Below are 17,971 nucleotides of genomic sequence, written 5' to 3'. Positions count from 1 at the left end.
CCATAGCTTCATTGTGTGGCTCATCAGCTTTATTCCTCCGTAGTTGCCACAACTCTGTACGTCTCCCTTGTTCTAAAAAATGGGCGCCAGCACACTTCTCCTCCATTCCTCGGGCATCTTCACACCATCTAAGATCCTGTTGAACAACCCAGTCAGAAATTCTACTGCTACCTCTCCTAGACACTTCCATATCTCCACAGGTATATCATCAGGACCGAGTGCCTTTCCACTCTTTATCCTCTTCAATGCCCTTCTCACTTCATCCTTACTAATCTTTGCTACTTCCTGGTCCACAACAGTCACCTCTTCTACTCTTCGTTCTCTCTCATTTTCCTCATTCATCAACTCTTCAAAGTACTCTTTCCATCTTCCCATCACACTACTTCCATCCCTATCCTTTATTACCCTAACCTCCTTCCCATCTCTGTCTCTTTGCCTTGCCAACTTGTATAGATCAGTCTCTCCCTCCTTACTGTCCAACCTAGCATACAAGTCATCGTAAGCCCCTTGTTTGGCCTCTACTACTTCTACTTTCACCTTACGCTGCATTCCCCTGTACTCCTGTCTACTTTCTTCAGTCCTCTCAGTGTACCATTTCTTCTTAGCTAACCTCTTTCTCTGGAACCACTTCTGCACCTCCTCATTCCACCACAAAGTCTCCTTATCTCCTTTCCTTCCAGATGACACACCAAGGACTGTCCTGCCTGTCTTTTATGTAGAATCATCCTACACACTACCATCCTATGCTGTCTGGCTACACTCTTACCCGCCACTATTTTGCAGTCTCGGATTTCCTTCAGATGACACCATCTACACAAGATGTAGTCTACCTGTGTACTCCTACCTCCACCCTATGTTCCTGCCTCTTCTGGAAAAAACAATTTCCATTCTTTTTGCAAATTCAACCACCATCTGTCCTTCTGCGTTCCTCTCCTGGATACCAAACCTGCCCGTTACCTCCTCATCACCTCTGTTTCCTGCACCAACATGTCCATTGAAGTCTGCACCAATGACAACTCTCTCACTGCATCATTTCATCAAGGTCCAACCAAAAGTGGACGCTTACTAAAAAAAAATCGGATTTCACCAACAAATCGGAATTGAGAATTAAGACATGCAGTGTAAACATAGCTATAGAAAACAGGCTAGATAGTGTGCCTCGAGGACCAGAGTTGAGAAACACTGCACTAAACTGATGACTGTGGGTTCATCCTCTTTCTGTCCTATTAAGTAAGTTGGAGCAATTTGAAATTCATGATAATACTGTTTTGGGTCTTGCAAGCTGATCATATCACAGGAAAAGTCAGTGAATCTCACCTTCTTTACTTCTCACTTCCTGCAGTTCTCTCTGTCGTATCTAGGAGCACCACATCTGTTTAGTTAATTTATTGCATAAACGAGCAAAATACCTCATGTAAATCAGTCTTTGTATGATATGATCTACAATGGAATAGGCGTTCAATTTGCCCAATTATAGGTTAACAATGTGATTCCAACACACAATTCACGTTGATGTTCTGTATATGCAAAGATGTTTATTTTCTATTTCTACTTTGCAAATAACAAAAAACATTAATTTGACCCTATGCTTACCTTACATTTTGAATCTAAAAGCTGATTTCTGTTTCCAAGCGTCGTTTTGGAAGACCAACAAAAAAACTGCTTGGAACAGGCACAGTTGAAAAGTGGTGCTAAAGTGAAGCCCATGGGTTCCACCCCATTAAACCTCTTTCATGATATCTGAGACCTCATGAAATTGTAAGGTCTGTTGACAAGTGCAATGGAAAAGCGGTAAGGCACTGGTTTTGTAAACCAAAGATCATGGGTTCAAACCCTATCTTTACCTTTGAGTGATGTGTGATTGCTCAGTTTTCTTTCATTGCGTCTTGACATAGTTCCTCGATCCACTTATTGGGACAAGTGCATAGGGGAAGTAGTAACGTATGGGTCCAGTAAACTGATCACTGTGGCTTCATCTTCTTTCTGTCACGTTAAATAGGTTAGAGGGATTTGCAATTTCTTTGTAAGTTGAGCATTTCACGGGAAACGTCAGTGAATCCCACTTATAAGTAACAGGTACAGTGGCCATGTAAGTAAGGCGTAGGCCTTGTAAACTGAAGATAATGGGTTCAACCCATTATCTTCAGTATACTCATCTGTATGTTTTAATTATGTGTAATGGCTAGTTGTGTTTGACTTTATTGAGTCTCGACATAGTTCCTTGATGTACTATTTGGGGCAGTAGTAGTGTATGGGTTTAATAAATTGATGACGGTGGGTATATGTTGTTTTAACCTTGCTCTGTAGCACTTTGAGATTTCTTTGAAATGTAAAGTGCATTGCAAATTATTATTATTATTATTTTTATTATTATCCTCTTTTTGTCCTGTTGTATTAGTTGGAGCAATTTGGAATTCAACTGCTTTTTGTGCAAGCTGATCATAACATCAAGTGTAACCTCAGTGAATCTCACTTGCTCACAACAGGTACAGTGGCCAAGCGGTAAGGCGTCAGTCTCGTAAACTGAAGATCATGGGTTCAAACCCCATCTGTACCTTTAAATAATCTGTAATGATTTTGAGCTAATTAAGTTTGTTGTCTCAGTCTTGGCATTTCCTTGATTTTGTGACCAAGTTCTAAGGAATAGGTCTTAAACTGTCTTCTTTGCAAGCCCAGCAGTAAGGCGTCAGTCTCTTAAACCGAAGATCATGGGTTCAAACCCCATCTGTACCTTCAGATGGTGTCGACAGAGTTTGACCTTGTTAGGTTTGCTTGCTGAGATTCTTGGCATAATTCTTTGATTCTGTCACCAAGAACTGCGGTCCTCGAAGGCCGAAGTCCTGCAGGTTTTAGAGGTTTCCCTACTCGAACTACAGCTGATTCCAAATAACAGGATCGTTGTCAGGCTTATGCATAGCTTGCTGATGAGCTGATCCTGAATTAGCTGTGTCAAAGAAGGGAAATATCCAAGACCTGCAGGACTCCGGCCCTCGAGGACCGGATCTCGCCATGCCTGTTCTAGGGAGTAAGTCGAAAAATGTATAATGACTTGGATATTGTTTGGTTTGCTTTAATTGAGTCTTAATGTAGCTCCTCAATCCTCTGATTGGGGCAAGTGCAGTGGTGAAGTAGTAATGTGTGGGTCCAGTAAACCACACATTTCTGCTGCCCCAAAAAGTACATCAAGGATCTATATCTAGACTCAATATAGACAAACATGACAAGCTAAAAGTAGTTACACACCATTACAAGGTACAGATGGGGTTTGAACCCATGATCTTTGGTTTACGAGACCAACGCCTTACCACTTGGCCACTGCACCTGTTAACTGGATGTGAGACTCGCTGAGGTTTTCTGTGACATTATGATCAGCTTGCAAAAGTGTAGTTGAATTCCAAATCACTCTAACGTGACAGAAAGTGGAGGAATCCACTGTCATCAGTTTACTGCAGTGATTCTCAACCCTGGTCCTTGAGGTACATTATCCAGCCTTTTTTTTCATGTCTCCTGATTCCAACACAGGTGAGGATCTTTATCAGACTTCTTCGGAGCTCTCTGATGAGCTGTCAATGCAATCACCTGCATTGGGAATAGGGAGACATGGAAAACAGGCTGCATAGTGTGCCCTGAGGACCAGGTTTGAGAATCACTGCAGTAAACTGATGACAGTGGATTCCTCCACTTTCTGTCACGTTAGAGTGATTTGGAATTCAACTACACTTTTGCAAGCTGATCATAATGTACTGGAAAACCTCAGCAAGTCTCACATCTAGTTAACAGGTGCAGTGGCCAAGTGGTAAGGCGTTGGTCTCGTAAACCAAAGATCATGGGTTCAAACCCCATCTGTACCTTGCAATGTTGTGTCATTACTTTTAGCTTGTCATGTTTGTCTCTATTGAGTCTAGACATAGATCCTTGATGTACTTTTTGGGGTCGTAGAAATGTGTGGGTCCAGTAAACTGATGATGGTGGTTATATCCTCTTACTGTCCTCTTGTATTGGAGCGAACCTTTTGCAAACTGATCATAATGTCACGAGAAACTTCAGCAAATCTCACCTAAAAGGGTCCAGTGGCAAAGTGGTAACTTGTCAGTGTTATAAACCAAATATCATGGGTTTAAAACCCTTCTGTACATTTAAAAGATGTGTAATGAGTTGGACTCTGTTAGGTTTGTTTGCATTGAGTCTTGATAAAGTTCATTGATGTTCTAATTGGGGCAAGTGCAATGGTAACGTAGCAATGTGTCCGTCCACTAAACTGATTGTCTTTCTGTCCCATTGACTAAGTTGGAGCAATTTGGAAGTTAGCTGGTTTTTGCTATCCAAGCTTATCATAATGTCACGGGAAACCCCAGTGAGCCTTTTCCCAATGTAGCAGGTGCAGTGACCAAGTGGTAAGGTCTCGTAAACCGAAGATCATGGGTTCAAACCCCATCTGTACCTTCCAATTCTGTTGACAAAGTTTGAGCTTCTTTGATTCTGTCACCAAGTTCTAGGGAGTATGTCTTAAGCTTTGGTCCTCAAGGGCCATTGTACTGCATGTTTTAGAGGTTTCTCTAACACGCCTGATTTAAAGAATCACCTCATTCGCAAGCTCTGCAGAAACCTGATAACGATCGTTTGGTTCAGGTGTGTTGGAGGAGGGAGACCTCCAAAACATGTAGAACTGAGACCCTCGAGGACCTGAGTTTGAGACCTATGCTCTAAGCAGTGGTGATTACTCTACTTCCTTCTCATTCATCCATATTCATTTATTTATTGACACAGTCGGACGCTGCTTCGTAGAATGGGTTGTTGTTCCACTGCGCAAAACTGGACGGTCAATGGATAAATGCTGGGTTTTTACCCGCCCATTGGATGCTCAGCGTCTCTGTGGGTTATGAAACAGTGCGCCGGCTCATACATTCGGCTACTGCGTGAAGATTGGATGATCTGTCTGAGGTGTAAAAAATTAGCTTTCCCTCATTTGAATGATCATTATCCATCACAAGTAAAATGGATGCAGAGGGCACTTTGAGGCGTGAACTGAAACGTTTGACTCCACCAACATGGATTTTCCACCTCAAAGCGCCTTCTTCTTTCTTTCGTTCTTTCTTTCTTGTTAAACTATCGCCCTGGCGGCATTGTGTGCCATCTTATGGCTAACAGTATTGTTTGAACACTTTATTGAACTCAAATTAAAAACTGACCGAAACTCAAATAATAACCTCAACCGTCCCGGAATGCGCTATCTGCTGGGGACATGTATTACTGCACTTTGGCCTCTTTCGTCAAACGGTTTAGTTAGCTCTGCCCCGACTGACGGAGGGCTGTGTTTGTATTTTTCGATTCTCCATAATGTGTTTTAAAATAATAACTTTACGTCATAAGACGGTGCATCATTAATTCTGCAAATTTTGTTGAAAAAAGTCGTTTTTTTTAAATAAAATCCGCGTGGGCGGAGTCAAACGTTTAAGTCCACTCCGCGTGGCAGCACGCCTCTAACTGCCCTCTGTATCCAGGGCTTCTCGGCCGTCGCTGTCTCTAAGGCATTGTTCTTGTAAACCCAAAAATAACATGAATTTGACCCATGTTTACCATTTAAAATCCAAAAGCAGATTTCTGTTTCCAAGCGTCGTTATGGAATACCTCAACAAAAAACCTTGTCTTGGAAAGAGTGCAGTTTAGAAGTAGTGCTGTTTATGTCCGGTAAAGTAAAGCACTTGGGTTAGACACACACATTTTTAAAACCTGTCATGCTTGGTTTCTGTTTTTGGTTGGATCATTCTGTCACTGCTGGGGGTGGAGGACCCAAATGCAGGGAGGCAGGAGAACCACGGCCGTGACAGAATGATCCAACCAAAAACAGAAACCAAACATGACAAAACCGTGGGCATATCACATGGACCTCATGAAAATTAAGCAAAAATACGAGCTTTGCTGACAGTTGCAGAGGACAAGTGGAAAGGTGTCGGTCTTGTAAATTGAAGATCATGAGTTGAGACACAGTCTGTACCTTTGACAGAAATGTAATGAATTGGAGATTGTTTGGTTTGCTTTCATTGAGTCTTGACATAGTTCCACAATCCTCTTATTGGGGTAGATGCAATGGTGAAGTAGTAATGTGTGGGTCCAGTAAACTGAAGACTGTGGGTTCATCCTTTGGAGCAATTTGGAGTTCAACTATTTCTGGTGCTTTGCAAGCTGTTCGTTATGTCACGGGAAACCTCAGTGACTCTCACATTCAGGTAACAAGTGGTAAGGTGCCACTCTTGTAAACCAAAGATAATGGCTTCAAACCCCATCTCTACCTATAATGTATGATAACTTGGAGGTTGTTGTTCAGTTTGCTTTCATTGAGTCTTGCCCCAATATTTGGCCATGCGAGACTTCATCTAAATTCACCTGTTGTCAACAGGCGCAGTGCTGAAGTGGTAAAGCGATGATTTGGTCAACTGACGATTATGTGTTTGACCTTCCCATTTGTCCCTATGAACATTTTGTAATTCAATGGCTTGCTTTGAGTCTTTTTGTTCACATCAGCAGTTCTTGACTGTTTTTGAGAGGCACAATGGACCAGTGGACCAGCATCAATCTCATAAGTAGGAGTGCACCGATCAATCAACCGGGATCTGTATCGGCCCCAATTTCCTTAATTTTGGATGATCGGTGGTTGGCCAACCCTTGAAAATAAAACAGATCTTCTCCATCGATATCATCTTCTGCCACAGAGGTCTAAAAAAGTCAGCCACTGTTCTCTTCTGCTGTGAGATGACTAATAAGCTTTTCTATTATTATTATTATTATTATTATTATTATTATTATTATTATTATTATTATTATTATTATTATTATTATTATTATTATTATTATTATGTTATTTATTTATTCTTCATGTATTGTTCAATGTAACATTGATCTGCAGGTCAGACTTTTTAAACATTGGTGATCCGCTAAAAAATTGTATTCATTGCACCCCTACTCATAAGTAAAAAATCATGGATTAGAGCCCTATTTGAGTATTTGAATAATTTGGAATTCAACGGCAACATCAGCAGCAGCAGTGCTTGTAGGATGTAATAACGCGTATGCTTTGCATGATGAAGAGGCCTATAAATAAAGTGGCTGTCACGGGCGAGCATGCTGTGACTAATGTGCTGTGAAAAGGCTTCAAACATTGCAGTGATGCGAGCAATTCTGCCGCCAGCTGAGTCTCCACGTAACCAGTGACACTTCCTCCCTAAACACTGACACTGATTGTCTCCAGCCAAAACATAAAGTGATGCCACTTGGCTTGATTTCACAAGCATCGTGCGTTTTTATTTTGATGGCCACTCTTCGTTGCTATAAATAACCACAGCCTGATTATGTCCTGAAGCAAAAACAAAAGAAATGCAAATACTGTAGATGTATGTTAAAAAGCCCGGGAGGACTGATGCGTTGTACGAAAACATCAACGTCAGAATCATAGCTATAAAGTCACCTTCGCGTCATATATCATCATAGTTCCTTAAATAAACAAAATACATCAACCTATCCATTTGAGATGTATTGTAAACATCGGTCTATTAAGAATTTTAGAGAAAAAAAAAAGTAGATTTTCGTTTTTTTTGTTTTCCTTTCCTATCTGAGTGAGATGACCCAAAGTACTCCTCTCGCTGTTCAAATTCAACAAGGAAACGGTGAGTAAACCTGCAAGAACATAATTAATTGCAGCATCCATTCGCCTGTTAGGTTCGTTTGCCCCTGCCATCGGCGCTTGTTGGTTTCGTATTGTCTAAACAACGCCTGATTGGTCCGACCTAAAAAAAGGTCGGCTGCAAACGTATCAGCGGGAGCAGTACAAAATGTATTCTCCGGAGTTTGTGAACTCACAAATACCGTGAGAATTCATCTTGCTGGCAAGGTTACAAGTTTACAGATTCTATGCGAAGACCAGAAGTGGCTAGAGTAGCCAAAAATTGTACTCGAGTAAGAGTAGCATTACTTCAAAATAGTAAAAGTAAAACGTTTTTTTCCCCCACACACTCACACATACAAACATGGTCTCCCAGGGTGGGAACAAACCCATGCCAACCTGCACCGTAGGCAAGTGGCGGTACCACTCCGCCACCTGGAGCCCAAGTAAAAGTAAAAAGTAGTCATCAAAAAAATCCCTCAAGTAGTGATAGGGTTTGCACAAAATTATGTGCAAATGCTGGCATCTTCAAATCATAAAAAAAAAAAAACAGTGCAAGCAGACACGTAAGCCCAAGCATGCACAATCCATTCATAAATTTTGCCGTAACTTCCTCGAAGCGGCCTCCCAGTTACGACCATAGGTGGCAGTTTCTTAAAGCGAAAGCACCAGGACATCATCTTTCAGTTGACTCTTCCCATCATTGTGGTGTATGGCTTTAAGTCACAGTTTAGGGTCGCAGGGTTGTGATGTCACGGCGACCAGGGCCAACACAGTGTGTATGAGACACAATAAAAGTTAAGCGAGTACAAGCCGTTGTTTATAGGGGCATAACATTGGCGACGAGGATGAAGGCACCCCTGCCTCCCTTTCTTCCTCTACCTAGCGAACCGCCGGTTCCGTGGCCCCGCTGGTACGAGTCATTTACGACATTTATCGAGGCCATAGGCTTAGCCGCCGACGCTATCGATGCTCGGCTAAGGGCTATGCTAATCCACAGCCTGGGCAGCGAGGGACAACGGATTTTCCGAACTCTTGGACCCGCACCGAAGTTTGATGACTGTGTGGACTTGCTGTCCGGACATTTTGCTGCTCGACAGAGCGTTATAGTACGCCGCAGTGTCTTTGGCCAACGCATACAGCGACCTGGTGAGTCTGTCTACCACTACGTTGCCGACCTCCGGGGCGTGGCTAGCCTGTGCAAATTTGGATCTTTGGAGGAGGGAATGATTCAGGATCAACTGGCAGAGCACACGACCAGCATCCAGCTGCGGGAAAAACAGTTTGTCACCAAACGACACGACACTGTCGAAGGCAGTGGAGTTAGCTTTCCAGCTCGAGTCGGCTGCTCAATTGACATCGCAGCAAGCGGCTCCGCGCCCGCCCTCCTCTTGCCCCGCTACGATGGCACAGACAGTAGCTCCGACTGACCCACTCTCCGAGCCATTTCCTCCCCCGACGAGTTTGAGGTGAACGTCGCGGGACGCTACACCCCGGCAGCAATGTGGGAACTGGGGATCGCCATCTCACCCCAGACGAGCACCTGGCTGCCCGGCCACGGGGCAGCGGTGCCAACGCTGTGGTAAGCTGAACCACTTTTTCAGGGTGTGCCGTTCTGCGCCGGCCCCTGCAACCCTCCGGCCTAGTTCATCCACAACAACCGTCCATTCAGTAGGCTCTAGCACAATGCCATTCAAGTGGTGCACGGCGGAACTAGACGGTGTCGAACTTTCACTACTACCAGACATGGCGGCTTCCGGATCCATTCTGAACAAGTCCACAGTGCGCCGACTCTTCCCTCGGAAGTCGATCAAGGTGGAAGATCTATACAGCTACGGCCACGCTAAGATTGACATGGTGGGCATTGCCACCTTCGTTGTGCATTATGGCTCCACGATCCTCCCAGAATTCACCTTCCAGGTGTCTCGCCAGGGTTCTAACCTCCTCGGTTTCGACCTATTTTGCGCCCTGGGCTTCTCCATCACAGATAACTTGGGCGCCACCATACTGACTGCTCAGTCCCAGACTGTTGCAATAATGATAACTGACTAGTAGACCTGGAAAATAAATAGTGCAAGGTTTCACGTGATGGTGAGGTTAGCTTTAAGTTCATCAACAGAGGTGCAGACAAAGTCACGGACCGGAGTAGAAACCTTGATCTTCAGTTCAAAAATCAACGCCTTACCACTTTCTTTTTTACCACACCTGACAGCAATCCTTAGTTGCAGATTGTATTTGGCAAGACCGAGAAATGGCTCCTGGACTTCGAAGATGAATGGAGTCTGGCTCCACGGTGTAGTGAGGGTAACTTCAACGAAGGGAGTGGAACAAACAGATCATGGTTTATGAAAACGCCTTACCACTTGGCCATTGGTGTGAATACGCCTAAATGTTGTAGCTGATATTCCAATTGGAAGAGGTTTTCCTTTCTAATTGCATCTGTTAGGCCTGAAACCAGCGTCCAACACACTTACAGCCTCAAAATGCTAACTATCTTCTTCAAGGGTATGTGGGGGATTTGGGAGTTGAACCAGCAGAAAATGCTGCACCTTCTTCTTCTTCTGAAGATTTTATCACTGATGTCTGCCAGTTTGTTTATGTGCATATGCATGAAACGACCTGAGACATGTGACTCACTGTGTGTGTGTTTGTGTGTGTGTGAACGCTTCCTGCTGAGCCTGCCGATTGTTTCTGCTTGTGGCTGATAAACGGAGGCTCTCCCTGCTGTCTAATCCCTCGTGCCAAAACAACACACAAAGCAAAGGTCTGATAATACACACAGACACACAGAATTTCTATATATACAAGAAGTCACAGTGCAGGTTGTGGACTTTTTGGAAGCAAAAAGACAAACAAGTGTGCTTCCCTGAGGCAAGGAGGTTCCGCTATTGCATGTTCAATGTTGATTTGTTCTTGCTGTGCAAATGCAAGCAAAATAAAACGTTTCCATACCGTGGAGTTAAAGCGCAGGTGACAAATATTGCAGGAGATGATCTGCTTCTTCTTAAGGGGCTGCGGGACGCCAAAGGTGTGATTGATCACCGCCTTCTGCACGGGGTCCATCTGAAAGAGAATAACTAGTCAACTATCTATATAAGAGAGGCCTGACAACTTGGTCGAAATGCTACAAAACCACATTCACCATACCTGTCAGTAACAGGAGAGAGTTGCTGAGGATTTTCAAATATTTTGTTAGGAATCCCAAAGACGTATTTACACGTTTTTAATGTGTGTGTGTGTGTGTGTGTGTGTGTGTGGGTGTGTGTGTTTTTAATGCTAGAGCCTCTCAACTGCAAAGAATGGTTGAAGAAATGGTAGACAAATGGCCAGCAGGTAGTAGCAGAGCATAGGAAATGAACCAGGCCATGTTGAAAAACCCTCAATAACTCAGAATTCTAATATTTTAATGCTAATTGCAGCAAAACGCAAACAGATAGAAATATACTTTTTTCTGATGAAAGAAGAGACTTTAATCTTTCTTTTGGTAGGTGTCATTTATTTTATAGCAATATAGCACAATATTCTGTGGGCCTTGCAAAATCTGTCAAAAATCCAGTAAAACAGCCGGGAGTGAAGGGGATTGCTTCTGTGAAAATGTCTGAGAATGAATGAGTTAATTTAAATTCTAAACCATACAAGTTGACAGGGTTTGGACACCTGATCCACAGTTCACAAGACCTCCGCCTCACCACTTGTACAACGCGCCTGTCACTAGCCGGTTTGCTGACGTCTTGTGTGAAATGAAAATGCCAGGTTGATTTTCCAACCACACATGGTGAACTTTGAACTTCGAGGGCGCAGATGGTGTTCAGACCTGTCAGCTTTGGTTTACAAGACCAAGGCCTGACCACTGATCCACAGGGCATACTGGCAAAAGGTGAGATTTGCTGAGGTCTCACGTCAAATCATAACATGGATTGAGAAAAAATGGTCGAATTCCAAAAGACACGAGCTCAGGTTTGCTCATCCAAATACACAGAGTGGATTAGGACCCATCACCATGAGCTTCAGTTTACAAGACACATCCCAAGTTGGACAACATTCTTGTTAGCTGCAGGAGATATCGGCTGAGGTCTCGTATGAAATCATGTCAAGGGTTGGACTCCAAACAACACAATTTCAGGTAATGAAAAACATTGACATGATCCTCAGTTGACTTTACCACTTGGCCACGACATCTATTACCAACTGTGAGATTTGCTAAAATCTCGTGTGAAATCATGAGGTTGATTGAAAAGGCCATAAATCTTCCGTTGAATTCCAAACCACATATGTTGGCATGACCAGGGTTCAGAACTTTGATATTGGTTTACAAAGCCCAGACCCTTCGCACCTTCTGTTTGATGGACAGGTTAACAGACCTTGCGTAAAATCTTGACATGGATAGAAAACTCCAAAATCCTTTGCGAGAATGTGGTTGTGTTCATCTTGAGTTGACCACACAACAGTTTCTAGCAGAATGATTTGTTGAAGTCTTGCATGAATTGATGATGGAACTGTCAGAAATTGTTGGCTGAATTCCAACATAAACTAGTTCAGGTTTGCGTTTCCTATGCCACAAACAGGATTTGGACCAGTGACCTTCATCTTACAAGACCAGTGCCAGGTTTTATTTCTATTATTTGGTGATATCACCACATTGACTATCCTGACTAGACTGCCTGACTATCACCAAAATTGGCAATTTTGCTTTACTTTGTGCCCCTCCCCCAACCCGCCTCCCTGGCTCTAGCAAGCCGGAACAACTGTGTATCAAATATGTCTGTTTTGCTATCGCACAATAAACCTCCAGAATTTGCACTGTGTTTGAAAATATGACTATAAAAACAGAATTAATAAGAATGTAAAGAAATAAAGTGGTTGAAGGAACATCATTTTTTTTTTACATTACTGTCACCTCACAATAGCCGGGTTTACATGGAGACTTTTTTGTCATTCCGAATGAAAATCTCTGGTCACTTGTTTACATGTGACGTGATTCATTCTGATCTGCCGTTTATATGCTCGCCTACTTAAATCGGATCAGCTCCACGGCAGCCGATCAAGATGGACTTCATTTGTCATTTAGCACAGTAGTTGTGATAGTGTTAAGACTTTTATTGAAGCAACATCTTGATAAAAACACGTTTAAAGTACTTAAGAACAAGTTCTCCCCTCACAGACAAGCTCTAGGGAGACGCCGCCATTTTAGTGGGTAGAAACGACAACGTCGCACGCAGTCTCGCCATTCTGATTGAAGTGTATACATGACGCTGGTTCGGATTGACGAAAGGAATATACCACCCCTGTGATTCCGAATGAAATTCCATTCGGATTCAGCCTTTTCATTCCGATTGAGGTGTTTACATGGAGCGTTTTCATTCCGTTTGGCCGTTCGGATTCATTCTAATCGGAATACGTGGCTCCGTGGCTTTTGAAAGTGACTTTCTTCTTCCACGTCCGACCTTCAAAAGCTCAGGCAGCTTGTGGGTCCATATTTGTTTTAGGAATGTTCCCATTGTGTGTCCGCAGACATCCTGAGCCTACTCCGCTCTAAATGCCTCTTTTGTCTTCTCCTTCCCACCACAGACAGACCTCCGCGTCCTGCCCAGCCTGCTCCGAGATGAGGTCTCAGAAGGGAGGAATGATCGGGAGGGTGTTTAGCTGTAGAGACAGGTGCATCTATCTCCCTGCTGTTCCTCTCTCTCTCTCTCCCCGTTACGAACCTCCAGGACAACATGTTCCTCATCACGGAAGAGAAAAGCAGCTGAATGGCGCATGTGATTGATGTCACAGCTGTGCCACCACAGAGATCCATCATCTCCTCCGGGGACTGGGGCGACACCCGCTTTGGTGCTATTTGCACAATTCAACCATTTGGTTTTGATAAAGTTGGAGTTGCCCTTCAGCTCAGTCAACAGGAGACATGTTTCCAGACAAGGGCTTCACTTCATTTGCATATTGAAAACAAAGTACAGATGAACACAATTTCAGGTTCAGACAAATTGAAGTGGAGAATACAACTGTCGATTTTTGAAGTACAATTGGAAGGAGGTAACTCATTCCGCATGCCAAGGACTGTAATCTAAGATTCAAGATCTTCACTTTGTTTCTTCTTTCTGTAGCTAACATTCGACGATTGAAACACGAATGACGGAACGATGGACACAAATAACTCAGTTACAGTACCTCATTTACTAATGTGGCCACTGACTTTAAATGAGCAATGCACAAAAACACAAATGTCCTATATTACAAATACTTCAGGGGTCTATTTCACAAAGCAGGTTTAGTGAGAACCCTGGGTCAAGAAACCCTGAAATGTGGGAAACTCTGCAACTTCTGTTTCAGAAAGGGAGGTAACTGAAACCAGAGGAAAAAAAGGTCAATCTAGCCTGTTTCATAAAAAGAGGTCATTTAAGCTCTCGGCCAGTTACCGTAGTAACAGTGTCCATAAACCTAACCTGGTCGGTAGCAGTTTTTTCACAATGAACCTTGAGTTTTTCCCTGTACCCGCCTCCTTTCAACCACACACGACATTTCATTTCCTCATGATGAAATCAAACTCAATCGACTTCAGGTTCATTGATCCAAAAAGGCACAGATGGTGGTGAACGTGCGTTTTTTACTCAACTTACACTGTACCGCTTGTCTCCCGTACCAGACTATAACAACATTTTCCTACTACTTTGCGTTTGAGACCATTTGGTTCTTCCAGACAGAGCACCTCAGCTTCGGACGTTGAACACACGAGGCCATCGTGTTTTCCACGGCGCCTTTCTTTCTCCAGATGCGTCCGATTCTCCGTAACGCCACGTGGGCGACGCCAGGGAGCCAAAAGCTCTGGAAGGCGTGGGCGGCGGCCAACAAAACAATGAAGCTGGACACTTTTCACGCACGCATTTCTGTGGCTCATCCACAAACACACGCGCGCACTCACGCACACACACTGAAGTCTGCCTTGCTTTTGTGTTGCTGTGAGGGTGTAAAGTGGTTTATGTTTCATTTAGCTGCAGATGGATGCTCAGAGAGTGATGGCGGAGAACACGCACACACATAAACATACATAGGTCACACCTGGACACTATGCCAACTTTAAAACTGAATTATTCATAGCCAGAGCACTCAGAGAGTGCGGACCTCCACCAAGGCTTGGTCACCTGTGAAATCGTTCAGTCGGCGTGAACCATCTTGGAGCTTACTGGCTAAAATGAGGTCAAGCCCCCAAAAACATTCATGCAAAAGGACATATTGACATAATAAATACAACATTGGAAAGCACTCACAAGGCCCTTTCATTTGACGCATGACTCGATGGGGTTTGTCGTCCATTGAATTTTGACCTGGTCATTTATAGTGACGTTTCACACTGAAAACCAGAGGAAGCCACCGTCCATCTAAAACAAACGATCTGGCCGCTTATCAACCTACTGGACTTTCATATCAGGTGGACATTTAAGACATTTTCAAGCAAAAATAAACAATAAATAACATGAGACAATAGGCTGTGTCACCAAACACATGAGACCGACATGGACCTTTCCCTGGATGAAAGGAAACTAAATGGCAAAAAAAAAGAAGAGTTGCTCACCGTGTTGAAGTTGGGGAAGAGGCTGAGCGGCGAGGAGCCGTTGAGCCGGAACGGCAGCAGGTGCTTGAGGTTCAGCTGGGGCTGCAGCGGCCGTCCCGCCACGGGCAGCGAGGCCAGGAGCGGACCACCCTGTCCTGACGTTCCTGGACAACAAAGACGATAAGGCATAAGCGGATGATGACGAAACGTAAAAAAGACAAATATAAAGAGTTCATCAGTCCATCAAGAAGGATTTTTTTGAGGACTCGCAAAAACTGCATTAAAAGGGAAGTCAAACCTAAAAATTGTTGTATGCACCCCCACTTGTCTAAACACATTCATTCTGATTCACATTGTCTTTGTGGAAAATAAATAAAGCAGCAAAATCCACCTGTTTTTAGCCATCTTAGGGGGCGGCCATTTTGCCATTTGCTGTCCACTGAAAATGACATCACAGTTACTCAGGGCTCAGGTAACGACCAATCATGGCTCACCTGTTTTCTGAGTTTGGTAATGTGACGTCCGCAAGCTGAGCTGTGATTGGTGGTCACGTGACCTCTGAGCTAATGGCAAACTGGCCGCCCCATGAGGTGGATAAAAACAGGTTGATTTTGCTGCTTAACTCATATTCCACAAACGCAATATTAATCCGAATGTCGTGTTTAGACTATTGGGGCTGCATAGAACATATTATGTAAAGAAATTTTCTCTTTTTGTTGTTGACTTCCCCTTTAAGTCATTAATTCCCAGCTATTTTTACTGAAACAACCCCCTTCGCTCCAGACTGTTTTAATGGATTTGGACTGATTTTGCAAGTCCCACAGAATATTGTGTTCTATTGCTTTAAAAACATGGAACCTACCAAAAGAAAGATTAGAGTCTCTTTTTTCATCAGGATAAAAAAGTATAGTTGTATCTGTTTCCGTTTTGCAGCAATCAGCATTATTCACAAACCTGTTGAAAACAATCGGAACAAGAGCTTGCCCTGGCTGATCTCTTCTACTCTTCTGCCATCTGCTGGCCATTGTAATAACTACCAATGCTTTAAGACACCTCTTCATGTCAGAAGCTGCATCAAAGCCTTTTGTATGCTCTTGCTAAAAAAATATATATATATAAAAACGTACAAATATGTTTTGGGGAGTGAAGGACAAAGTATTAAAAACGTATTTACACGTTTTTGGGTTTGAATGAGTTAAGTACAGCGTGACTGATGCAATGCCTGCATTGAAAAAAAAATGGCCATAATGAAGCACGGGGGGGGGGGGGGAAGAATGAATTCATGATTTTAATCAAAATTGTTTGTCAAGAGATTTGACAAATTTATGAAAAACAAGTAAGTAATAATGAAATCTCATTATGTTAGTATTTAAGGGGAAAAAATGCTTGAAGCAAGTAAAGAACTATTGCACACAAACTGCCTGTCCATTTTGGCTTGATTTGAGGTAGTTCATCTTGGTCCCTTTTTTTTTTTTTCAGTGTTTGCAGCTCTGCTGCACCTCCATCTGATGTCCAAAACACAGTGGCTCAGGTGGGAGCGCACCCCCCATCGACCTTCATGTACATACACACAAATGTGTCAATTTATTACAGACGGCAAGCAACGAGGAGGTGCGTAGGTGGGCGGAAAGAGGGGGGGGGGGCAATCGGATTTCAAATGGAGCTGGGATGAAGAGATTTCTAATTTTCCGCTTGGTTGCGTTTCAGTGCGCCGGTGCGCTGTGGCGACGCGCAGGCATTTACACGAGCGGCAGGATCAATCATCGGTGTCAGCCCCGGGTCAAAGGAAAAGGGGGTTTGCATTGCTAGGTGATAACTTACAGCACAGACAAAAAAAAGCAATCAGTGACCTCACAATAAGAGGCGAAGGCGGGACAAAGTGCAACATTACAGGACAATACTTGAGAACGATCTGGTGGGGGAAAAAAAAATAAAGATTTCTTGCGTCTTTTTTGAAGAAGTTGCACATACAGATTTGAAAGCGATGCACATTTATTTAAATAAAACACTTATGACACTTGCACTTGATAACATGACAATGTTCCCTAATCTTTACTTAGCCAAGGCATATATTTTACATGAGAAAAATCTCACGGCACACAAATAAACACAATTTTATTGCATGCTTTTTACGAGCGTCTGCTCACGGGTGCGTCTTGAACACCCCCCAGACACCAATAAAGTTTCCTGAATTGAATTTAAGATGAACGCGTTCACGGCCACAATAACTCAATGAAACGATGACATGTTGCTGACATGAATGCTCTTTTTATATATTATATACAGGTACAAATGGAAGACAGAAAAAAAATGAGCAGTGGAAGAAATCTTTAGGGAAATATGGAAACATTCCACCCGAGTCAATAAATTCAAAATCTGTAACTGTTTTAACGCAATTTCTTTTTATGTTATCAGTATTTTGAGTGTCGCTTTAGAATTTTAGCAGCTTCCTCTGAGCTTCTTGTGGATTGGCAGGCATGATGGAAGTCCCTACTGGAGCCTGTCTGACACCCGCAGACAAAACTGTCTGCCAAGATCAGAGCAAAAATATTCAATTTCACTGTCATAAATGCTCGGGAACACCTGTTTGTTTTATTCCAGCAGTAAGGCAGAGCAGAAAAATGAACCACATCCTATTTCACCAAGTCTTAAGAAGCTATAGACATTGTTATCTGATTACATTATGTACATATTTAATTACCACATCAAGCAAGTAGTGTACAAAGTACACTGTAAAAAAATAACTAAAAAATAATAACTTTTTA

The 17,971-nt window shown here is 43.1% G+C and overlaps 1 protein-coding gene and 3 non-coding genes across 5 annotated transcripts in view; 2 read left to right on the top strand and 2 right to left on the bottom strand.

Annotated features, from left to right (window-relative positions):
* Nucleotides 1-17,971, bottom strand: part of znf385c (zinc finger protein 385C) — a 122,781-nt gene that overhangs the window by 17,987 nt on the left and 86,823 nt on the right. For both annotated transcript variants that reach the window (XM_086059786.1, XM_086059794.1), the window contains 2 exons: nt 15,228-15,370; nt 10,610-10,720 (listed from right to left, as the gene is read on the bottom strand). In XM_086059786.1, the coding sequence (XP_085915912.1) occupies nt 10,610-10,720; nt 15,228-15,370 (254 nt within the window). The remainder of the gene's footprint in view (nt 1-10,609; nt 10,721-15,227; nt 15,371-17,971) is intronic.
* Nucleotides 2,486-2,557, top strand: trnat-cgu (transfer RNA threonine (anticodon CGU)). Its single transcript has one exon. It is a non-coding gene; the product is annotated as a tRNA-Thr (tRNA).
* On the bottom strand, nt 3,251-3,322 carry trnat-cgu (transfer RNA threonine (anticodon CGU)). Its single transcript has one exon. It is a non-coding gene; the product is annotated as a tRNA-Thr (tRNA).
* trnat-cgu (transfer RNA threonine (anticodon CGU)) lies at nt 3,780-3,851 on the top strand. The gene has a single exon. It is a non-coding gene; the product is annotated as a tRNA-Thr (tRNA).

This window comes from Leptonotus elevatus, chromosome 1 (genome assembly GCF_054856555.1).
Source record: "Leptonotus elevatus isolate MCC_2025b chromosome 1, RoL_Lele_1.0, whole genome shotgun sequence".
Taxonomy (NCBI): domain Eukaryota; kingdom Metazoa; phylum Chordata; class Actinopteri; order Syngnathiformes; family Syngnathidae; genus Leptonotus; species Leptonotus elevatus.
Note: the sequence above shows the minus strand (reverse complement) of the source record. Positions and strands in the feature narration are given on the sequence as shown.